We start from the raw sequence: 24,223 nt of genomic DNA on the forward strand, positions 1-24,223 counted from the left end.
ACAGCTGTAGAAATCTGTTACGGAATTATTATATAATAAAATTCAAAATATATGGAATTCGTGTTACAGAGAACTGATAAAACTGAATATATTCTTCGAATAAAATAATTAGTTACAAATTTTCCTTTTATCATAAGAAAAGAGCGAAAAATTTTTTTTTTATTCATTTGTATTCTAGAAGAAACTGCTTCCTGGGAATGATTTCACTCGTTCAAATAAAAGATCATTATTACTGAATAATGAAATGATTAAAGGGAGACATTTTTTTTTTTATTTTCTATTTTTTTTTCCTCGAATTATTTTCTTTGGGGTATTATATTCTGAGATAGAAGTTCATTTATCATAAAACGTTAAATGAGGAGTCCAACCCTCACGGCTTTTGTCTGTCCGGGCAGAGATAGGAGACTGGAGACAATGGAGATTTCTGCATCCACTAACCACCACACACCTCTCCATTCTCCTACAGAAAATGTCTCACCATCATTAAAAATGTCTGCCATCATACAATTAATATAGGAGAGAAATAAAAGAGAAAAAATTGTTGCCGAGAAGATATAAAAAAGAGGCGTCCATTCATCCGGATATATGTGTTGCAGCTTGACATATCGTTTCACGCATTCATTGCCCTTTTTTTTTTAATATGATCATAATATTCTTCTATTATCAGTATTATTATCCTCGCCGACAAGGAATTATTTGCTGCCGGTGACGTTTAAATATCATTTTTCTTCTTTTGAAAAGTTTGAATTTAACAAAATTTATGAACAAAAATTTATATTCGGATTTTTCAAGCATTTATACGACACTCATTGCTTCCCGTGGCAGGCACCGTTTCTTTTGGTACTTTTGCTATACAATGTTTTGCGTACATAAATAAATTTTTATGCCTGCGTAGAATGAAATATTTTCGTTTAGATTTATTGGTGGAAAAAAATTGTTTGGACTATTATATTCGAATTCTTTATATTGCGTCCGTGCGGAAGACATGTTAAGATTGATGAGTCGTCGGTATGGAATGGGTTGAAAGATTTCATTATGTTGATGAAATTTATCTCAATATGATGAACTTTTCTCTGTTTTCATCTTTCATGAATAAATCAATAGGAAAAGAAATTTCTATAGAAGTGATAAGGGTTTAAGTGATGCTGTTGCTGATGAATCCTTTAATTTCTTCGCTTTGATACTGAATTTCGATTGCTGTCTGACGGTATGAGATGATATAAGCTTTGAAGCAAGCCAGAAAGGTAGGAAGGGGCACTGCAAAAAAAATGTAGCAGCAGATTGGGTTCGATCAATCACCATTCAGAAATATGTTATTCAGGTTACTTGAACTTCACAAGTTTATAATACTGGGTGGTCATAAACTAAGTTTACCGTTGCACGAGCCCCTACCGGTTGCAAAAGTTAACAATTGCATAAGAAATCCGAGGTGTTTCAAACTATGCGCTGGAGAATGAAGAGAATAGCAAAACCCTAGCTCTTGTGGTTGTTGTCACAGCAACAAATGTCGAAAATTTCGAATAGCAACACCCACTTGTATGCGTTGCAAAGTGATCAGCACAGTGTAAAACCACAAATAGCTTGGAACGGCACCCATATCTTCATGAAGGCCGGCGTTGAACGCAGAGGCAAAGAAAGAAGATATCACAAGGGGATCGAAGCGCTAACCTCTCGGTAGGAAAATTCCTGTGACTGCAATGTGATCTGAATTGGCTGTTTCCATAGGTTTCTTTGAGTCTAGCGACAAGGTTCATGCTATAGGTTCCGTTGTAACCCCGTTCATGGGTTTTTTACTTTCTTTCAAATCGAACACGGCCCAGGCTCTATCGGCTTTAGCGGTTAAGGGCGTTACCGTGTCGGAGAAAACTTTATTATACACAATCAAATATACATAGACAGAATCTCATACACACAAAATATTGCAGCACTGGATTTTTGCAGCACTGGAAAACAAGTTTCTTACCGTAAATTTTAATAGCACTGTGTCTGAGAGTATGATAGATCCCAAACGGGCATCCTCTATTCCGAGTTTTAACGTGTGCTGTCGGATTAACCTACGACCAAAAATGACACTGATCAAATGGTGACACTGAACTGATTACCACATTAAGGACGGAAATGATTGTCAACAAGGGATGAAGGATCGTAGATAACACTTCCTAGACTCCAACATAGTCTTGCAGCCAGATTAAGGGAAAAAAATAAGTTTGGTTAAATCTTATAGCTTCACAATACTCAAAAAATAACTTCCCACAGAAAAAAGATAACATTATATCAAGTCCCGATAACTAAAAAGAATTTTTGTCCCATGTTATGATATTAATCCGTTCCTTGCAAAACTGATAACAATACTAGAATGACAGTAGAATTCGTGATTCTAATAAGTGGGGTTGACTGCCCTTTATAAATCGCATGTAACTGCAAATCGTTTTGTATGCATGAATTACATTATTTCTGCCGATAAACTGTCTATCAAGGCTTCAGTATGGCAACGACAGAAAAAAAGTCAGTGACGCAGAATGCATACGTTATGGGAACTCCAGGCCACTAACCCATTGAATTAATGTTTCGTTCTCCGGGCTGCGACCGGAAATAGAATAGCCACCTAGTAGATGGCCATGGTCCTGCTATTGATTACGGATCCCTGACCAATTCTTTTTTTTCCCCCCTTTTCTTCATCCGGGAGACCTAAAGCGATACAGGACTACCCATTTGACCCTATAACAGTTTTTTTTTTTCCCGCTATGTTTTTTTTCTGTCGGTTTTTTTCCTGCCGGGACATTTTTTTTCCCCTTCGTCTCCGGCCAAACTCTATTTCGTCGTCGCTTTCTCCTGTTTATTTTATTTTATTTTTTTATTTTTGCTCCTTTCCTTCGGCATCCGCACATTTTGAGTTATGGCCCGGAAAGGCAAACAGACGTCTTGCCTTGTTATCCTTATCAGTTGGAAATAAATAACTTGTTTGGAAATAAGGCGACGCCTTTTTGTAAGGGACACGTCGAAATCAAATCAGGCGTCAAATGTTCTCTGACAGTGCTTTCACTCCTGTTTTTTTTTTTCCTGTGCTTTCTTTTGAAACCAGTTTTTTTTAGATGGAAAAACAGGAATAAGAAAAAAAACCTGGAAAGTTTTTCTTGATATATTATGGCGATTTCACAGAAAGAAAAATAAATTTAACTCCATTGAATGGATGATTTACTATATTATTTTGTGAGGATCGTCTTCATTTATATGAACGAAGTGTCACAATTTTTATAAAGTTATTTTTCATTGTTGAAATACGTCATCAAGTCATATTGAGAAATACTTATAACTGCATTTAACACCATGACGTACAGTATTTGTTTTTAAATAAAATACATGAATATTTATAATTAAATATTATTTCGATCTTGATGAATGATATTTTTCAAACGGACAAGGTGATATTATATTATACTTATAACTGAATTAATAATTTGCCCGAGAGTAGTAAATACTGAAACGTGTCACAGGCTAATAATGAATTTAAAATTACATCGAAATATAGCTTCGCCACACATGAGTGCCCGCAAAAACAAAGAGGATCTGTACACAGTGGACATGCATTTATTTACAATAATCCCAGAAGACATGGAATGCACTTACATTGAAAAAGGAATAATAAATAATAATGAAAAAACAATAATAATCAGAATTAATAGTCAGAATGGAAAACATTTCGCATACGGAGCCCAGTCGAAATTCACAATAGCGAAAGCAAATCATGCGTAGGAGGCGCATTCAAGTACTGATGGCAAACTGTTCGATATTCTCGCGACATGGCATCTGTACTCGTGGAAAAAGCAATCACTTCTGACGGTTGGTGTTCTTATTTGGAAGCGATGCCTCCATAGGTTAATTCGTCTGTCTATGATCTCGAAGAACGGTTCCCCCATATGGACCAGCTGCTCATGCCAGCCATTCGTTTGAAGGAGCTCGAGTGGCGCAGTGGTAAAAACAGATATGTTCGTCTTTCTCTATGAAGGTTACCGTCAAGGTTCACGGGTTCGAATCCGGCTGAAGGACATCAGAATCGAGTTCTTTACCTACCGATCCTCGGGCGACCACCGATAGATGGTGCCTTCATTTCCCACTCAATTCCATTGGCTGGAAATTGTCATATGGCGATATGTAACCGGAGTTAGTATGTAGTAAAGTAAAGATATTCTTTGGTAAAGGAATTCCGGGGCTTTTCAAGGAACTTTATATCCTTAATTTTGTAAAGGCTCCATACGTGTGATCAGAACTCCAGAGTCGGGCGAACATACACACAGAAATCATATGACAACGTATAAGTATCACACTTGCGGATGATGCTGTTACATGTTCAGAATGAGCGAGATTCTGAGGGATGAAAGTTGTCTACTTCAGTTCAGTGTTTTATTCTCATTTTGGACGTCAGAATTGTTTTCATATTTTGTAAGTGACTGGTCTATTTCAGGCTCTGGCCGTGACATTTATACTCACATATTGTATACACTCACTAGTAAAAATCATGCACAAGTAAAATATAGATGGCAGCATTGAAAAATCAGACACACTAGATAAGCACTTAGACTGTTAAGTACACTCACTTACATAGCCGCCACGTTGACGCCAATTGACTAGGCAGTAAATTACCCAATCGCGATAGACCTGACTTGTGCTTCGTTTCAAAGGAAAAAGTCATTTCTAATATTCGGACACTTTGGTCAATATTGCCAATTCGTAAACTGCCGGACTCTGTCGTTTTAGTCGTCATAGGTACATGTTACGGTAAATGAGATAAATCTGGTTATTATGTATGTTAATACTAAAACGATTATTATGCATAATCACCGATCATTTTGGTAAGTTTGTAAATTTCTCTAAATCCCTCACTTTTACGCATAGTACCCTAGTGTCGTTGGTAAATATGATGAATTCCCCTACACAGGCGATTATGCATATACGCAAGCATCGTGTCGTTGGTGAACATAATAAATCGTACTAGACGATACACTATTCAAGATAATTCATACATTTATTGTATCATTATACCGGGGAGTACGATCGTAAAATTGGCTCTTATTATATCGGGGTCCGACTGCATTCATCACACATAATAGACTCATTTGGAGTTTTTTTCCGTATTTATCATTACACTAGGGTAATATGCATAGTTACAGATAAATGCGATAAATTTCAAGTATTTATAAAATTTACCGATGACACTTTGTTGTTATGCATAATCACCGGTGAAGTGATGATGTTTTCAGTATTTATAAAATTTACCAAGAGATCTGAGGCGTTATGGTAGTGTCCAGAGCGTCCCGCGGGGTAATATGCTGTTAAAAGAGTAGATTCTCTTAAAATATTTATATTACGGTACATGTGATAAATCGGTACATAATAACCAGTTGTTATGCATACTTACCAACTGTCTTGGTAAGTTAGATGAATTTGTCACTTTTACCGACGAATATGCATAGCAACCAAGTGTCATTGGTAAATTTGATAAATACTTTAAATTTATCGTCTTTATCTGTGATTATGCATGTTACCCTAGTGGCGTTATAGGTATATTATATCTACCCTGGGGCGTTATGTATACAGAGCTTTTCCCTGACGAACTTGAGACTACTTCACCTTCATTTCTAGCCCATCTCATTAATGGCAGTAAATTGCAATATAGCGATATGGGCCAGAGTTGGTGTAGTAGTAGTATCCAGAGCGGAAAACACGGGAACATTTGATATAATATTTCCTCAATCATTTTCCCGTTACGAAAAAAAGACAGATTTATGTTGTAATATTTATTAAATGTGTTAGATTAAATTTGTTATAGATCAACTGAAGAATAAAATAAATACTTTAATATCCTCTTGTACGCTATCGTTGCATTATCATGTTACGCTACACTGTTATCATCCCACATTGTCGTTATCAGAGCTAATAAATCATAATATCAGTTTGAAACGACTATTGAAAGCAATGAAACCTGCACAATGAGCCGTCTCCATCCATGACCATGATCATCTTTCTAGAAAACATCCGCAGGAATTCAAACCACAGGGAACAACGAACGAGACCATAAAAGGCAGAAACGTCAAAACTTACGTTGGCGTAGGCCGCTTCCCTATTTGACGTTCAATATATCTGTTTATCAGATAAATGTTATGCACAACATATTGTGGATTCAACTAGAGGGAAATGAACGGCTCGGCAATTGTATGTTTCGCCGCTGTAAACAGAGATTTCCCCCAGAACGATCGGGATATTACAAAGCGTGAAGCGAGCGTAATCTCGGTAATCTCGAACACTGTGGGTAATTCGGGAGGATCCTAACAGACACACGCAAATACGTTCAGATCTGCACGCGCGCAGTATTCTAAACCCGCATTCACCCCATAAGCGGACCAGCAAGCAATTATTATAGATGTCATGTCTCTCTCGCTCTCTTTCCAGTGATATATATTGTGCCTTCGTGCTATTTGTTCGCGCCGACAGGAACATCAAGCACTGGGGATGATCGTATGTTTTGAATAGGATGAGAGAGTGGGGTCGACTGATAAGAATTACATTTAACGATAGCCCACGACAGAAGTATACGTACACGTTAAAATTATTATCTGAGGAAATACTTGGGATACAATACAAAAATCGCTTTTAAAATATTATTACTGCAAGTGTATTCACAATAAATATTTAGATGTTTTGATAATGCCAACTCAATCGCAAATGTACAGTACTCAGGGCTGATTGACTGAGACAAATGCAATGTATTAGAGCACATGGAACTTATTAGCTACCTTAACGTCCCAAAGGACGAAGGACGCCGCTCCATTCGAGCTGGATGAAGAAAAGATAGGAAATTATTTTTCATGACTTTTTATGTCACAAAAGGGTGTTCAACATTTGGGAGAGAGCAGGTCACTCAATTGGTGTAAAAACGTTCCGTGGGCTACCTAAGTGACCTGTAAATGTGCTACGGATTCCTTAAAAAATATGGAAACGTGCCACGAGTCAGTAAAAAGGCTCTGGGAATGTGTCCGCCGCTAAAAGTGATAAATTTATCAAACTTACTAAGACGATCGGTAAGTATGCATAATAACCGATTTATCACATTTAATGTGGCATATCCACTATATCCCTGTATATTTTCCTTCAAATACGCTAATACTCTACTTTCTATGGAGTTATCCGTGAAAAACCTGCGAATATAAAGATATACACATATAGGATTTTTACTGAAATACCCTCAATCAGTTTTTTTTTTTATTTCACGATTGAGGTTACATATGATAAAAGCTGACACATTCGCTATAAGAGAAAGGAAAATAAAAAGAGGAAATAGCGAATCACACAATGAAAGTCTTATTTTGTAGCATATATTCGTACTGATTTCTTTCCCAATAACTTACCAATATCACAGTTCTATCGTTGACGATGATGGAGGTGCACGGATACCAATGATATCATTCGCTTCTTCGGAACTGAATAAGGAAATAAGAGGGTAGATAATATCCCGCTTGGGATATATATGCGGTGACGGGATATAAAAAGAAGAGGATTTTTCACCAGATCAATAAAAAAATTTTCGTTTTTCAAAAGAAAAGGAGTATAAAGTAGGTAGTTCTCCGCTTTTTTTCGCAAGAAAGGATATGACACGCTCTTTCATTTCTTTGTAGATCTTTAGTAAAGAGATATTGCACCAACGTATCGTGTCAGATCGTTATTGGAACTTTAAAACTGTATTCACGAAAAAACTTCTGCCCGGATGAAAAGAGAAATTGCGTTCTTTTTTATTCGGGCTTTTTAAGGATATTACATCGTGTTGGATAGATATACATATTCGTACGTATGCTATTTTGCATGGCTTTACACCTATTTGATTCGAAGAGCTCATGCAAAACAGTGAATCTACACCATCGTATATCACAAATATACAGAGTGCCCGAGAAAAGGGCACTCGAAAATAACAGCATCTAGTGAAAGAGTCACACACACACACGATTAGATATACATACAAGTACCATTGAAGAGGACAGCTTCTCTCGAAAATATAAGGAGTATTTACAAATTAATAAAGTTCAATGTGAGTACTATCAGTAGCTGTGCAGATGCCTAAATGGTATTCGCCCCAGTGGCGTCTAAATGATGTGCGATCTCCTCTATAGTTTAGCATTTTAGGTGTTACTAAATCGTCTGCGGGAGAGGTGCGCTGATTTAAATTAGTAGGAGGCTTCACATCTGACTCAGTTAATGTTAAGTTAACTATATTACGTTACATTTTTGGCATATGCCACCAATTCAATTTCGGCTAGGTAAATTATGCGCTGATCGCCTAATTATTCCTCTGAGAAAATTTTAATCGGTACTTGCCGAGTGCGTTCTATATATATATGTGACTATAAACGCGTATTCTGAGTATATGTAATGCTATAACGTGTTTATGCTGTCAGAGTTGTGCTAATTTCATGAAATAATAGTGCTGCCGCCCGTCTTACATATTCTGAAGTGAAAATGACAAATTTTAACTTCATAATATGAAAGCCAAGAGGCTGTATAAACTGCATTCAGTATATGCAACTATTGGAGATAATGTATTCAAATTTTCACACTTTGTCAGTCAGAGCGCAACTGCTGTGAAAACTGTGTCAAAGGAGCTGTCGCAGTGTGCATACGGAATTTTGGTAGAACAATTGGATTCAAAAAAAAAAAAAAAAAATTATGACTAATCATTTATCGTTACACAGATGGCAGCAAGAGCACGGAACAAGCACAATTCTAACACCACAAATACGTTAGGGACAATACATACATATACATTCACTTATACAACACGTTCCGATATGTTAGTCATTCAGTAGAGGAATGTGTGCGAGGAGTATATAAGGTTGAAAAGTATTACTAATCTCCGATTGCCGACGCAGCACTGTTATAATTGGACATATGTGGTTCTTTCTTTGCAAGTCATCTTGGCTACCTTCAGCAGAGGCACCCTGTATGTTTGGGATGTGTGATTGATGCATTGGATGGAGATTTTCATTTATTTTGTGGACTGAGTGAAATCCTCGAAATATGAAAAAAATTTACATAAAGAGGGACCACTAATACATGCACATGATCCAAGTAAGAAAATGACGTTAGCTAAAATCAAGTTTGACAATAGCTAACTGCGAGAAAAAAAAAAAAAAAGTGGGGACTGAAGTGCTTAATCAAATGCATCGTAAAACATTCATTGGAATAGCACTAGACACACGAAGATTCATGAAACGCTAGTGAAATTAATATAATTTATACGGTGAATTTTAAAATTCAATATAAATTACCTGAAAATGATTAGTAAAAAAAGAAATGAAGCTGTGATAGTGTCCCTGACGTGAATGTTTAGGGAAATATAAAAATTGGATCTGTCATTTGGCTACCTTCAATGAAAAAAGTCAATTAGTAAAATTAGCAAACTTCTTCATTATACCTAAAGAAATAAATTGAAATATATATATTTTTTAAATTTCGATACGAAATTGCAACTTTTTGGACGTTATCACAACTGAGCCGATGGTTATTTTGGTCTCCTCCACACAAGTACTTTTTATTTCAGCGTGAAAAAATCGGGTTGAATTCACGAACTTCAACCACTCGATCAATTTCTCCATAAAGTTTACTTTGTTAATTACTTCTATTATATGATAGAAAGCACAGATTCTACTGATTGTCTAATTTTTTCTGTTTGTGTCCGTTTAAAATTTGAAATTTCAGTATTTTTTATCAAAGTTAAAAATTAACGGGTACATGATTACCACACATTTTTATTTTCTTCCTTGTTATTATTTGATATTTTATATGTATGTTTTTTTAATTTTAATTATTTTTCGATATTTGATATTTTACTTTACCTTAGAATCATCATTATAAATTTTATCTCTTCGGGCATGTTTTTTATAAATATCTTAAATTAATTTCCATTAGCACACATTCGGGATCACAATTCTGAACAAAATTATTATAATGGAAATATTTCGCAGCATAACATGTATTGCGAAATCATTGTGTAATCTCCAAACCTTATTAATTACATTTTCAGCGTTAGCGGAAAACAAGATATTTCGAAATATACCTACAATATTAAAAAATTTTCAAGAATACCATTTTGATTATGAACCAAAAAATTGAAAAAAAACTTATTAATGTGCATATAAAAAGGTATTAAAATATTTTCAAAAGTCATTTTTTGATAATCGGAAAAAAATATTAATCCTCTTTATAGAAATATTTAAATATATTTAAATGCCACACCAACAAATAAATGAGAAAGAAATGAATTAATATACCAAATCTGCAATCGTACGCTCTTAAAATTCTGAAAACAGCTCAAAATTCATAAGGAAAGAATTTTTTTTCTCGAATATTACGGAGAAATAAATAGAAATTATTTCTTAGAAGTATGGCCTGCAGTTCAAAGATAAGAGGAATTTCAAAAAATTATAATCTTCTAAGAGCTCAAATTATATTCTATTTCCTAATAATTCTTTCAAAATATTCATTCTTTAATTCCTATGTGTGTATTTCCCACAAAAGCTCCGAAGTTTATTATTCTTATAAATTCATAATTCTCGAGACTTCTTTTTAAATTTGATTGCATTGATTCACTAAAATTTTTTTTTCTCTTGAATTTCAATTCTTTCAATCGAGTAAGAAATAAGAATTATTCGAATTATTTAGTGTTTATCAAAAGACAAAATTTCATTATTACTTTTTTTTCTCTATACATTACATTATTTAAAGAAATATGATTAAAAAATTTACATTAATTAAAGAAATATGACATAATAATTAAAAATTAGACATTTTTTAATGTTTTTAGCTCTATAAAGTTATCTTTTCTACTTTCTAAAACGCATATTTATCATTTTTATAAAAACGATTTTTTTGTTAACTTAAAATTATTATTTAATTCGTAGTTAAAACAGTATCAGCCCGTTTTTTCCTAAAACGTATTCTGTAATTACATTAACTCAAAACATTAAGTAGAGTTGGTGCGATCATAAATAGTTTCAATGCTTTATTTATTTCATCCAGAAGTAGATATTGTTTTAACCCTCCTTATAGTAACATTCTATTACCCGTTCATATTTTATGCTCTATATAAACATAATTGGATATTTCCTTTACTAAATGCTATTATGTAGCATGTGAATGTACCCTTTCGAAGTATTTCATTATCGTTTTCAAATTTTGTGAATAAAAAGATTCATTTATTGCATAGAAACTTCGATAATGTGTAAATAAATCTCGCTCTAGTGAATAGAAATTGCTGATTTTTATGCATGAAAATATGTGGTAATGAATAGAAATTATCATTTTGTTAACTGAAATTGCAATGTCAAGAATAGGAATGCTATTTTTCTATTAAAAAAAGAAATCACAACACATATCAAATTTCATGTAAAAATAAATCTCTATGAACAAAATCCCTTGTTTTGTTGGACGAAATCCACCGTAAGTACAAATCGTAATTTTGTGGAGAGAAATCACAATTCGTAACAGAATTCCGTGTGGATACAAATCCTGATGCTGTGAACCGAAATCCCAATTGTGCGAACATATATCCGAATTCTATGGCTAGAAATATGTTTTGTGAATAGAAATCTCAAATTTTTAAGTAGAAATATATTTTATGTTTTGTGAAGAGGTGTGAATAGAAAACAATATTCACATCGGTATCTTGTGACTAGAAATCGTGATTTTGTGGATAGAAATCATAATGGGCATCGAAAACATGTAAATATAAATCATGATTTTTGTGAACATAAATGAAAAAAAAAAGTTATAATTTTGTAAATAAGAAACCATGACACATATTATAATTTCATGTGAAAAGGAATCACAATTTTTATGAGAATTTCCTGTAAATCTAACTCATAATTTTGTAAACAGAAATTTATGAGTAAAAATCACACATTTACGAGTAGAAATCACACATTTACGAGTAGAAATCACACATTTATGAGTAAATCACAAGCATGTTAATAAAAATTGCGATTTGGATAAACGATATCAAATTATAAATAAGGATGCTGGTTTTTCTATATACTTTAATCATTTATATTACAAAAATTATTTTTGTTTCATTTTTTACAAAAATAATTTCACATAATAACCTTTCTCATTTGATGTTGTAACTCGCTACATTTAATATTAATGGTTCGGTTATTTCATATTAGCGATAAGAAATCTTCAAGAATGATTTGGCAATGAATAATTGATAAAATCTTTAGATTTTTCGAAATATAATAAGTAATAAACAGTTCTATTCATGTTAGTTATTAACTAAGACGTTTGATAGAATTTAATATAATTAGATTCATTGTGAAACTACAATACACTAAAAATTGGATAATGAAGATAAAATATAAAAGACAAGAAAAATGTAATCTATAAAAAAATAAACATATTGAAGAGAATGTTTAATTACGAAAATTGGATTTGTTGCCCAAAGCATTCATTAAAAAATTAGATGAGTTTAATTTTTACGATGAAATAAAACGCATAAGTTATGGAAATATTTATTTTTTATTAAAAATTCAAAGAATGCGTAACAAAGGGAAAAAAGTAAGGTGTAATACATTCCATTTGTTAATGATAGCATGGTTGCATGAAGTGCAAATATTATATCAACAGAATTTTATTACAAGTAAACACATAGATATAACAATATGGAGAATGTAAGAATTAAAAAAAAAAAAAACCAAATATTCGTGAACTAAATCCGTAAAAAAAATAATTTAATATTTTCATTATTAAGGAAAATAAATTCATTTAATCGTAAAGGGAAAAGTAACAGATCATTAAAAATTGTTTTTCAACATGAAATCCATTTTATTGCTGAAATCATTAACGAAACGGAATATCTGTGTACCACATCCACACGTCTGACGGTAAAACAAATAATGAAATATATATATATATTTTTATCAAAAAAAAAAAACACACTTCAATAATTATATTTAATTTTTTTTTTCGATTTCACAGCTGTTTATCAAGTTGAAAAATTTGTTTACTCTCTGGAGTCTTCTTCGTAAGCGCAATGTTCATCAGATGGAAGAAAAAAATTTGAAATTTAATTTTTTTTTTCGTGATTAATTCATTCCGATTCTCCTGAATAAACTCTGAAATAGTATTTTTTTCCTTGAAATAAGAAAAAAAAATAACTAAATACTTGAAAAAAAATTAATTGTGTATTTTGTTCAATGTGACGTAAATGTAACGCTTGCTAGAGTATCAAAGCTTGTATAAAATTAAAAACTCGAAATAATTTCCGGTTTTACAGAGAAACTCTGAATCTCGGAAGTAGAAAAATTATGGCGAATATAATGGGGAAAATTTTTATACAACTCAATTGATTACTTTTATTCCACGTTTCGAATCGTAGAACTAATTTAATTAATTAAGACATATTTTTGTTTACTATTAGCAGAGTATATGTTTTTTGTAAACAAAACAAAAAAAGATACTAATATCATTATGCATGTTATTTAATTATCCAAGGATGAATAAATGAGATGATTATTGAATTTTCTATAATTTTTTAATGGAAATCTCTGATTTTGTGAATTATGAATATCGAATTTTATTGTTTAATCATACCTGAAAATAATAATTCGCTTGTTTCCCATGAGATTATTGTTACTTACGATATGCTTTCGGTTTCTTTTTCAGTTTTTATTATGGATATCTGATTGTTTCTTGATTGTCACAATATATAAAATACAATAACATCCGTAGTATTTCGCTTTCATTTCCAATCGAATGAACTAATTTTTTTCATTTCCTCATTTTGAGGATAATTGATAATTTTGATCTGAGATACCGTTATGAAGCAATATCTTCAATATAATTGACTGAAATATTCTTCTTATTATATTTTTTAATCAACGTCTTACTCATTCAAAGTTATACGGTAGATATCATTTATAAAAATCACGTATAATAAGGGAATTTTTATCGCTTTCGCTAAGAACGGAACGGATCAATATCAGATTTTGGGGAAAAAATTCGTTTACAGCCATCAGGACTTCGGTTTTTGTTATCTTTCATGTCGAATTTTTTTTTCCTTTCGCGTATTCTTTAGCTCTAAGGTTGAAACCAAAATTGCTTTTCATGTATAAGTTATCGCTATCAAACGGCAAGACTAAGAGGTCAGTGTTGACTAAAATTTCCGCACTCAGTTCATAATGTATTAATCGGGGCGTAATCATATGTTCTAACGTTCCAATTATTGTAAACGTAATCATAATTCACACACAATATACATTACAGACTTGATTTAAAAAAAAAAAAAAAAATGGTTTGTGCTCGGAGGGAGTATTGTTTTATATCCACTGAAAGGGAGGAAAAACACAAAAAAATTTAACATTTCGCAACATTCTGTTTTCTAGAGAGAAACGATGTCACTCTCGGCTGTTCATACGAAGTACGAAAGCCTGGATAACCAAGCGGAGATCGAGATTTAGTTCGGAAAGAAAATTCACATTCCTCTGTGGGGAATCGAACCACCCATCACTCACTGTCCGTGCGAGTGTTCTAACCATTGAACTACAGAGGACAGACATTTTATTTCTTTTGAGCATATGTATGTCTAAAATGTCTGTCCTCTGTAGTTCAATGGTTAGAACACTCGTCCGGACAGTGAGATATTGGTGGTTCGACTACATCTCGATTTCCGATTGGTTATCCGGGCTTTCGTACTTCGTATGAACAGCGGAGAGTGACATCGTTTCTCTCTATACGTCGCCATCTGGGGGTTAACGTCGTAAGCGCTATTAGCTGAGCTAGGCTGTTCATGCACAGTCCCGTTCAGCATTCATACATATGCTCTAAGGACAGGAAATGTCTGCCTTCTGTATTTCAATGGTTAGAGCACTCGCCCGGACAGTGCGAGAGCGGTGGTTCGATTCCTCGCAGAGGAATGTGAATTTTCTTTCCGAGCTACATCTCGATCTCCGCTTGGTTATCCAGGCTTTCGTATAAGGTATTCTGTTCCCCCCATAACAGAATGTTGTGTGCTGAAGAAAAAGATTCTCGGGTTTACCTACATATATCGTTCAACCAAACGGGAGATATGGTCATCGTACTTACATCTGGGATTTTTTTTTTCTGATATAGTTATCAATCGGTTATTGTTAACGGAAACAATGAGTCTCGATGAGTAGTAGTGTGTGTTTTTGGGCCTAAAATGCTCCTATGGGAGACGTCGAATTTCACTACTACTCCGATGTGATCGCATTAAGTGGCGTAGACTGTATTTGAAATGTAGAATGAAGTTCCAGGTTTTATTTCTAGTCAAAATAAATATTTTTTTATTATATTTTAGGCATATCGAGTCCAGGAAAACCGTCTCTGGCAGTCGGTTCAGATAATCTTTATCAAAATGTTAGCAGTACAAATCCAGAAGGGAAACAAAATGGACCACCGGTTTCGGAGTCGGAAGGAAATGTGATGTATGAGAATATGCCATTCCATCGCCAAGGAGTAAGGCCATTATGTTTTAATTGCATTTCATATCATTCGAATTTTGTAGTATTATAGTATTCACATACTATATTTAGATGACTTTGGATAGCGTGTAGTTTCAAAAATTCTATCCAAATCCATATACAGGGTGTCCTGTAAGTGCTAGCACGGCCTTTATCTCATCAGTCATCCGTCGTAGTGGTGTGATTCCAATTTCAAAAATGCTCAACAGGCGTTTAAAAATTACCCTCTACCAGTTTTGAGAGTGAAAAATACAGTGTGTAACAAAATTAAATAAATCTATTAAATTTTTATACTGTTCCCCCGTGCTGTAACTTCCAATTAGAAAGTTGTTATGAAATGTACCGAAAAACTGGGTAATTTTGGTGACACTGATTTTTGGAAAAAAATCAATCTCTGCTTCTACCGGGACTCGAACCCGTGTCCCTTGAATGCCTGTCGAGTTTTCAACCATTGCTGATTGCCGTCACCGACCATGCACGGTACCATTCAGCATAAATATGCGCTCCATAGGTTCAAAACCTATCTATCTATGGCTTAGTTGGTAGAGCAATTAACCTGCATTGTAGGGACCTGGGTTCGAACCCCAGTAGGAGCAGCGCTGAACTTTTTCCAAAAATCAGTGTCTCTACAAAATCAGCCAGTTTTCTGTATATTTTATATTAACAGGTAGAGACAGTTTCTCTAAATAGGTATTTCTTGCCGTTTGTATCTCCTGACCTTACAAAGAGCATTCAATGTGTCGAAGTGCAATATTAACCGGCCAATATATTCACAGAGGTATTAGAATTCTAAAAAAAAAATCTAGAGGTATTTACGAATTCAAATACCTCTATGAATATTGCACATAGTAATATAGAATTTTTTTGTTGGCATCAGAGGAAACAGGGCAACACGTTTTTAATTGGAAGTTACAGCACAGGGGGACCACAGTATTACAATTTAGATTTTTTCATTTTGTTACACACTGTATTTTCACTCTCAAAACTGGTACAGGGTAATTTTTGACCACCAGTTGAGCATTCTTTAAACTGAAATGTTACCTCTACGAAGGTCGTGCTAGCACTTACAGGACACCCTGTAAATTATATGGAAAGTGATCAATCTGTCAAATCACGAAATGGAATATTAGGTATTATCGATCATTTTAAAGAAAACGTTTATTATTTTCGTCTTTTTCTGGAGATTTGCAATGAATATTTTTAATTTCATTCGGCAATGCACCTTCATTCAAAATAATCTTCACATAATTTTTTTTCTTATGGTATTCAATTACTTTTCTTGTTACTGGTACTGGAGTGGACTATAATAATATTTTTGCGTACTAAGTGACTCAAAATAAGGAGAGCAATAATAAATTTTGGACTACCAATGACATTTTCTCGTAAAAAATTAATATTTGTATCAAATTTTTAACAAAATTCATGTAATATTCCAAACACGATTGCAAAAATCCTTTTGAATGGAATATTTTGTTGTTTTCACAGTACATCCAGCTGGTAATGATGCAAGTTACGAACCAAAATTTATAGGATTGTATTCCATGTTCATAAGTTAAAATCATTTAAATCACTAAAAGCGATTAATGTGCGTGTGAATTTTTTTTCAAATTTCATTCTACATATCGTGAATAAAACACAGTAATTACACAAATACATATTATAGACTTTCGATTTTGATTCATAGATTTAACAATATATAACAGACTATCATATTAAGATTTTTGTAATGACACAATGAATAAATTTTTATAAATCATGTTTCAAACTCAGGTAAAATGTCTAAAATAACATTCTTCGAAAGATGTGTTTAAATATATCATTTACTGTTTACTTGTACGTAAAAACCCGACACTAAGTGCACGTAACTTAATGTCATATAAACAGAACAAGGCCTGTTTGGGAATCACAAGAAATATATGGCTTACATAAAAAATGACAAAATAAAAATCTATATTTTCTTCCAAAATGACGTCTTCAACGTAGAGGGACACCTTAAATAAAAGTACGTGCTAACGAAAGATCAAAACTACCGCTGTAACTTGATTAGGGTTGTTATTTTGCGTGCATGTACTTATTAATTATTCATGCTTACTATGTCTCAACCAGCAACTTCACCCTAAATATACCCTTGACTAAACAACGGGATATTATATTTTAATTCTTAAGCATGATGAGGAAGAAACACCATGGATTTTAACAAGATACTCAACGCTCATTTTTTCCAGCAAATCCAACCATGAATGAAACGCATTCGTGAAAAGTAAAGGACGTACCGGAAGAAAAAAGCTGTTTTGAACAAAATGAATATTTACTAATATCAGTGTGTTCATTTTTTATTACCTAAAAACGAATAAATGTCCCTGTGCAACAATGGTGACAACAATGTAATAGCTGTTTTTTGAAATAAATTGAACTTTGAAAATTATTAACTTGAAAATGAAACTCCTCTTGAAAATGTACACGTACAAGTAGGAAAGTAAATGTTCTCGACCACTGACTGATGAAATTTCAGTGATATAAGCTGACAAATAATGGTTCTTTGTTTTTATCCATGAGGTAATAATCTTGACTTTAAGTCTGGTAAATGCCGAAATAAAAGCTTAATTTTTTACTTAAAAAGAAGTTCAATATAGTACGTGATTTCAAGTTTCCTCTCCTTTAAGAAAATACAACGTTCATTACACCGTAGTGATGACACGGAGAAGACTTACGAGTACGATATTCTGTCTTTTTAACGTTGGAATTGAGAAATATTATCTTCTTGCAACTTGAATGTTATGTTTGCATCATTAGCTGAGAACTGTGTGTATCTTTCGCTTAAATTAAAATTTCTATGAAAATGATCGTACAACGTGAAACAATAGTTTGCCTTATTACTTTGTGGAAACTGAAAAACAATGAAGAAATGGTGATATGATGTTGCATGCTGTATACTAATCCTCTCTAATGTTATAATTATTGAATGTCCTTGATGTAACCAAATTGGTGCATGATCTCCCCCTTCTTACTAACAGCATGTGTTTGTGGTGTTTTGGTAATTTTTGCAGTCTAATCCTTCCTACGCTGCTAACAGAATGAGGCAATCCATACCACCAGAATATTCGCACTATCAAAACCTACCGTACACACAAGCGGAGTGGAAATCCAACTCCAAGGATAACGGAGAATGTGTTATAAGTCAGAGATCAACTCATCATTTCAGTAGAACAGAGGACCACTCTTACCCAGAAGAGTTCCAACAGCAACATCATCATCCTCATCAGTCCTCACTGAAGAGGGACCCATGCCCACAACACGGGCATCGAGAGGTCAATCATCGGTCGTGGGGCCGTTCATATTCCAGAGAAAACGGCAGGATTACACAGGTTGGTATAGCGTAGGCACCCTAGACACCCCCTAGGAATTTTAGTGTTATGACCCCGTGCTAATATTCAAAATATAGCATGTAATTCCTTGAGGTGAATCAATTCATAAATTATAATTTCTTCCCATTGTACATTTTCACAATACCATGGATGAATTTAGCACTTTACAGATTTATAACCACTTATTTTTATCCTAGGCATTCACTGTAAGAATGTGGTATGTAGGTTACGAAAGTAATTAAAATTTAGTAAACCGGAAAATTTTAAACACAATTTTTTTGTATAATAATGAAAATAATAAGAAGTAAAATTCACATTTCGTTTAATGAAGTTAATAAGTTAAAAGTTGATTTAATATGTTAAAAACCTATTTTTTAACCAAAATTTTCATACCATGTACAATGTTACTCCATGTTCAAAAACTTTGAAGAACTTTAGAGAAATTATTTTTGTAAAATATATCTTGATTAAAAATCTGCGAAATTATTCTTTTTTATTCTTAAAATAAAATTCGTACTTTTTGCATAATAAAATTCATATACATACACACATTTTACAATAAAAGTGTGTAATATACCCACACTGCTTTTCAAATAATTATTGTGAGTAATATTTAGCATGTTTGGCTAATATTGATAGCATGGACATTACATAACTAACATTGCATGCAATATTTTTTTCTTTTTTTGTCTTCCCATTTTTTCCGTCCTGCTTTATACGCTCCAGAACTGTCCTGCAGCAGTTATCTACGCTGATCTAGCCCTACCTCCTCAAGCGGCGAAAGCTCCTACTAAGAGGGGTCCCGGTACGCAGTACGCCACGCTAAAATTCAATAAAGAACACGGTAAGGCAAATGTTATAGATGCTAAACAATGATCAAGATTTCTTTACTTCATTTCTTCAAATATACAGGGTGCATGGGAGCATTCACCCCCTGTTATAGAATAACTCGCAAAGCGCTGATCCTAGAGGAAAAAATAGTTCAAATAAGAATAAGTAGCCAAACGTGTAGAACTCAGATACGGCATTCATATTGCAAGGGACTGTATAGTTGTTAAAACAAAAAAATAACTTATAATTTGGTCACCCTGTATTTAACTCCCCTTCCCCCCAAATGTTATGCTGTTGACCTTTCTAGTTTAAGCAAAAAAAAAAACAAAAAAAAACATAATTCTGGATTTTTTATTCGTTGAGATAATTTGAATTTGAAAATCGCTGAAAATAGGAAAAGCTGAAAAAGGAAATAACGGCATAAAACGGAAAAGAGCAACAAGAAGTGTAGAATGAGCTTGCCCGTTAGTTTATGTGATTCTTTCCTACATTTTCAGCGATTTTTGAAATGAAATATACAAGCAAATATTGCCCCTAAAAACACGGAATGTGTTTCTTTTTGGCTAAAGAGAGACAAGAGAAAAGTTTTTCTTCTTGGATTTTTTAGGATAAAGTGACCAAATGAACCGTTTTTTCCCCTAACTTCAATATCATTTCAGCCCCTTGCAATATGAATGACGATATCTTAGGTCCATACGTTATTCTGATATTTTTTCTTATTGGAAGAATGCTTATAGGACCAACGGCTAGCTAGATTTTCCAGGATAAAGCGACTTTCCGATGCACCCTGTGTGTTTCAGTAACGCGATTTTTCTCAAGACAAAAGTTACCTCTGATTTCAAGACTAAATAGAAATAATTACTGGAATGTTTTTATATATCATAAATTTGAATAATTTTTCTAAACATCTGAAAAAATATCTCTATTTAGAATTGCATTTCTATTATTGCTGAAATATTGAATACCAGTGAAATAAATTCAATATTATCCAAAGAATTCTAAATCTCAAAAATGAAGAAATCTCAAAAATGTATATTTTTTTCATTGCTTTCCTTTCATGTATTACAATGAATTTAAATTTACAAAATGTTTGATTTTTTTTGTAGAATGGATGGAATTGATATTTCATTGAACATGTCAGTCTTCATATAAAAAATCAAAACGAAAATTTACTTCTTTTTTTAAATTTTTATCAAACATCTTCACTAAATTTTATCTCGATTCTTTTCAATAACGTATGTTAATAATAACTCATAACTAAGCAAATATCAGTTGTAGTGAAATGTAATATTTTCATTGGAACTTATCTAGACATCTGTTCTCTTGTATTTTTTGTGAGACAATAAGCAGATAACGGAAGTAAATTTGAATAATGTTCAGGAAAAAAAAATTACTTCATTTTTGAATAATTCATAGTTTATAACACCGACTGAAAATTGATGAAAAAAAAATGGAATTTCTCTTTCACACTTGATTTTTTATGTTATTTCTTTTCTTCTTGATGTTTCTCAGCACAAATCTTGAATTAATATGTAGTGTTAGTGAAACGAAATTCATGTCATGAACAAAATGAGAGATGAAACTTGATAAAATCGTTTATTTTTTTTTATTTTTATGGTTACTTATTTATTTATTTTTATTTTTTGCGCGCGTGATACGAGTTTTAAAATAAGAAGATTCGTTTGCAATTAACATATGTGTCAGGAAATTTCAAAATTTTATTCTGAAAGAAAAACGAACAAAAATAAAGTCTGTTGATTTATTCGCAATACTATGTTTTTGAATATTCTATATCTCTATATTAGTGTTATATCGAATAGCGTTCACGTAATGAAACCGTGGAAAAATTCAAATTTTTCACATTGAATATTCAGTGATGAAACTGCATATATTTTTTAAACACACATGTGCTTTATTGGGCATAAGAGAACTGCAATGCTCACGCAAATATTTTAATGAATATTTCTACGAAAATACGATTTTGCCAGTGAGTTAAGAAATTGTTTGAAGTATTCCATTGTTGAAATATAATGGTATGTAGTAATATTGCAAGACGCTTATTTTATATGTATACGACAGATTGGGAATCATTTTTTCACATCATCGTTGCCTTCAAATCTATTCATATTCTAACTGTGTTGCATGAATATTAATCTACGTATGTAGGATTTCAATAAGAATATAATGCAGTACGTCAGAACAAAACACTAAAAGAAGAAATTGCAATATATGATATTCAAACTTATGAAATTACAGAATGTATTACTAGATATTATTTTTTTAAACATTGTATGTAAAATTAAGAAAAAAGTATTATGTGTGCCTTCAGTTTGAAAAGTAAGTGCAAAAAAGAGAAAAAAAAACAACTCAAACGGACCAACACCTGCTCTAGAAGGTGTTGAACGGACCCAACTGGTATTCATTTGAGGAAAATGGTGTAATACCGACAGCACAGATGGCGTTCATAGAACTGAAGCACGTACATAAGCACGGAAATGAATTGAAATTTTAAATGAGTGTTTTTTCGAGCGAGATCTCTATGACAAATCGATTTGAAACTTATACAAATAAATATGCGGGATTTTTGATGCACTAAAACTGATTCAGACAATTGCTTAAATATATTTATTATTTTTTTACAGATTTATCGAATTATTAGAGAGCAGTTTTATTGTAACATAACTGCTGCCAAAAACTTTTTCAGTAAGAATGCTTTTGGCATGTTAAACAAGAGGTATATAAATCTAAGAAAAATATTTTTGTATTTATTTTATTTTTTTTGCGTACTAATACTCATTTAGAAGCTCTTGTCATTAGAGGAACGTGAAAATTTTCTGAGTTCAAATTGCATTATGATTTCGTAAACATGAAGATTTTCTAAAATTTTATGAAACCATCGAAAAAATTATGCGAAACTAAACTTTAACTGAAAGAAATTATTATTTATCAGAAGGCGCATGGTGAATTGTCTGTTTTTTGTCAAAAATGACAATGCATAACCATCAAAATTTTACCCTGTGATTTATTTTTCACCAGAAAATCAAGTTCAACGTTGATAAACTTGGTGTATCTAAATGTAGTTTGTTTTTAAAGATATTGGAAATTTTGTAACGAAACTTTATTTATATACCAGGCATTAATTTAAGAAAATCCGTACTTCAAAATGTCATCTGCTCTGTTCTGGCATGAGGGGGGACGGTATGTTGTAGGGTGGAAAAGTAATATATTTTGAGTAGATTTTTGTTTGATGATACTCATTTAATTCACCAACATATATACAGGGTGATTACTTGATTCCCCTTGCCACATTTTACTGGTGAACCGTTGATTCTAGAGGCATACATCCAATAAGAAAAAGTACCCAAATAACGTGTGAAACTCAGATACATCATTCATGTTGCAAAAATTGTAATAAAATACTCTTTATACGGACACCCAGTCATCAAAAATCCAATTAAACAGTAGTTGAGTTTTTGCCCTGTCCCTGCTGAGGCTAAGTAAAACACTACGTTTCTAATTGAAATATTCGCAGAGACATTAGAATTCAAAAATCAGAGGAAAGGTGGAAAAGATTACCATAAATAAGAGATAGAAGCTTTGTCCTACAGTTTTTTCTGTTCTTTCTCAATTTATCTCCAATTTTGACATTCCGGTATGTCAGTAAATGTTGACTCCAGGATCAAAGGTTCGCCCGTAAAATTCGGCACAAGGGGAATTAAGTAATTACCCTGTAGATACAGTCTTGAAATATTAGTGTATACTAATTTCATGTTTTTCGTTTGCTATTTTCCAGCCGTACCGACCAGACAGCAGTGATGAGATGGTCTACGCGGACCTTTATGATGACGTTAAGGCTGGTAAAATACCAGATCCTAGAATGAAGCCACCGATACCTCCCAAAGGCATCGGAAAGAAACCAAAGGAACCTCCTCTACCGCCAAAGACAAAGAACAAAGGTGACATGTTGGGCATATGAGTGGCACCAACCGTCGTTATTCAAAAATGGAAAAAACGAATTAGTGCTCAAAAGATTCTCAATGCACGACCGAATGAAGGAGGAATAACATGAAATAAAATAATAATTAAACAGCGAGAGAGGAAATAGGTACTTGACACCGTGTGTTTCTTTGTGTTGCATGAAAATCAACAGAAAACAATACAAAAAAATGTTGGAATTTTGAATCGTGAATTTTTACTACACAAAACGGAATCAATTCTGAACTATTATTATTTTTTTCTGCACTATAAATACAGAAATAGAAGAAACGAACAGAAAAAATATTGTGTGTGACAAGTGCCGAGGATTTATCCGCTTTTTGCATATCAAGAGTTATATGTTTCAAATTATATCAAACAAGCACCTTATATTACGAGTAGCAAAACATGAAATTCAATGAAATCACAGACATCATTTATATTGATTGCTACGAGCTGCCAACGCATAGATGCTCAAACAAAATTCAAAAATATATATCTGGCAAAACAAACAATTGGATTAGATGAAGC

The 24,223-nt window shown here is 32.9% G+C and overlaps 1 protein-coding gene across 2 annotated transcripts in view; it reads left to right on the forward strand.

Annotated features, from left to right (window-relative positions):
• The window catches only part of LOC149084197 (hemicentin-1-like), a 425,960-nt gene extending 401,989 nt beyond the window's left edge, over positions 1-23,971 (forward strand). The window contains exons 12-15 of one of the 2 annotated variants that reach the window (XM_089234538.1): positions 15,359-15,516; positions 18,569-18,886; positions 19,613-19,730; positions 23,511-23,678. In XM_089234538.1, the coding sequence (XP_089090664.1) occupies positions 15,359-15,516; positions 18,569-18,886; positions 19,613-19,730; positions 23,511-23,533 (617 nt within the window). In that variant the 3' untranslated portion in view covers positions 23,534-23,678. Of the gene's footprint in view, positions 1-15,358; positions 15,517-18,568; positions 18,887-19,612; positions 19,731-23,510 lie in introns of both variants that reach the window. The other variant, XM_089234537.1, reaches the window with a different exon arrangement.
• The last annotated feature ends 252 nt before the right edge of the window (positions 23,972-24,223 follow it).

Source organism: Pholcus phalangioides, unplaced genomic scaffold (genome assembly GCF_987345545.1).
Source record: "Pholcus phalangioides strain wild (caught in Gottingen) unplaced genomic scaffold, Ppha-v1.0 ptg000008l_1, whole genome shotgun sequence".
Taxonomy (NCBI): domain Eukaryota; kingdom Metazoa; phylum Arthropoda; class Arachnida; order Araneae; family Pholcidae; genus Pholcus; species Pholcus phalangioides.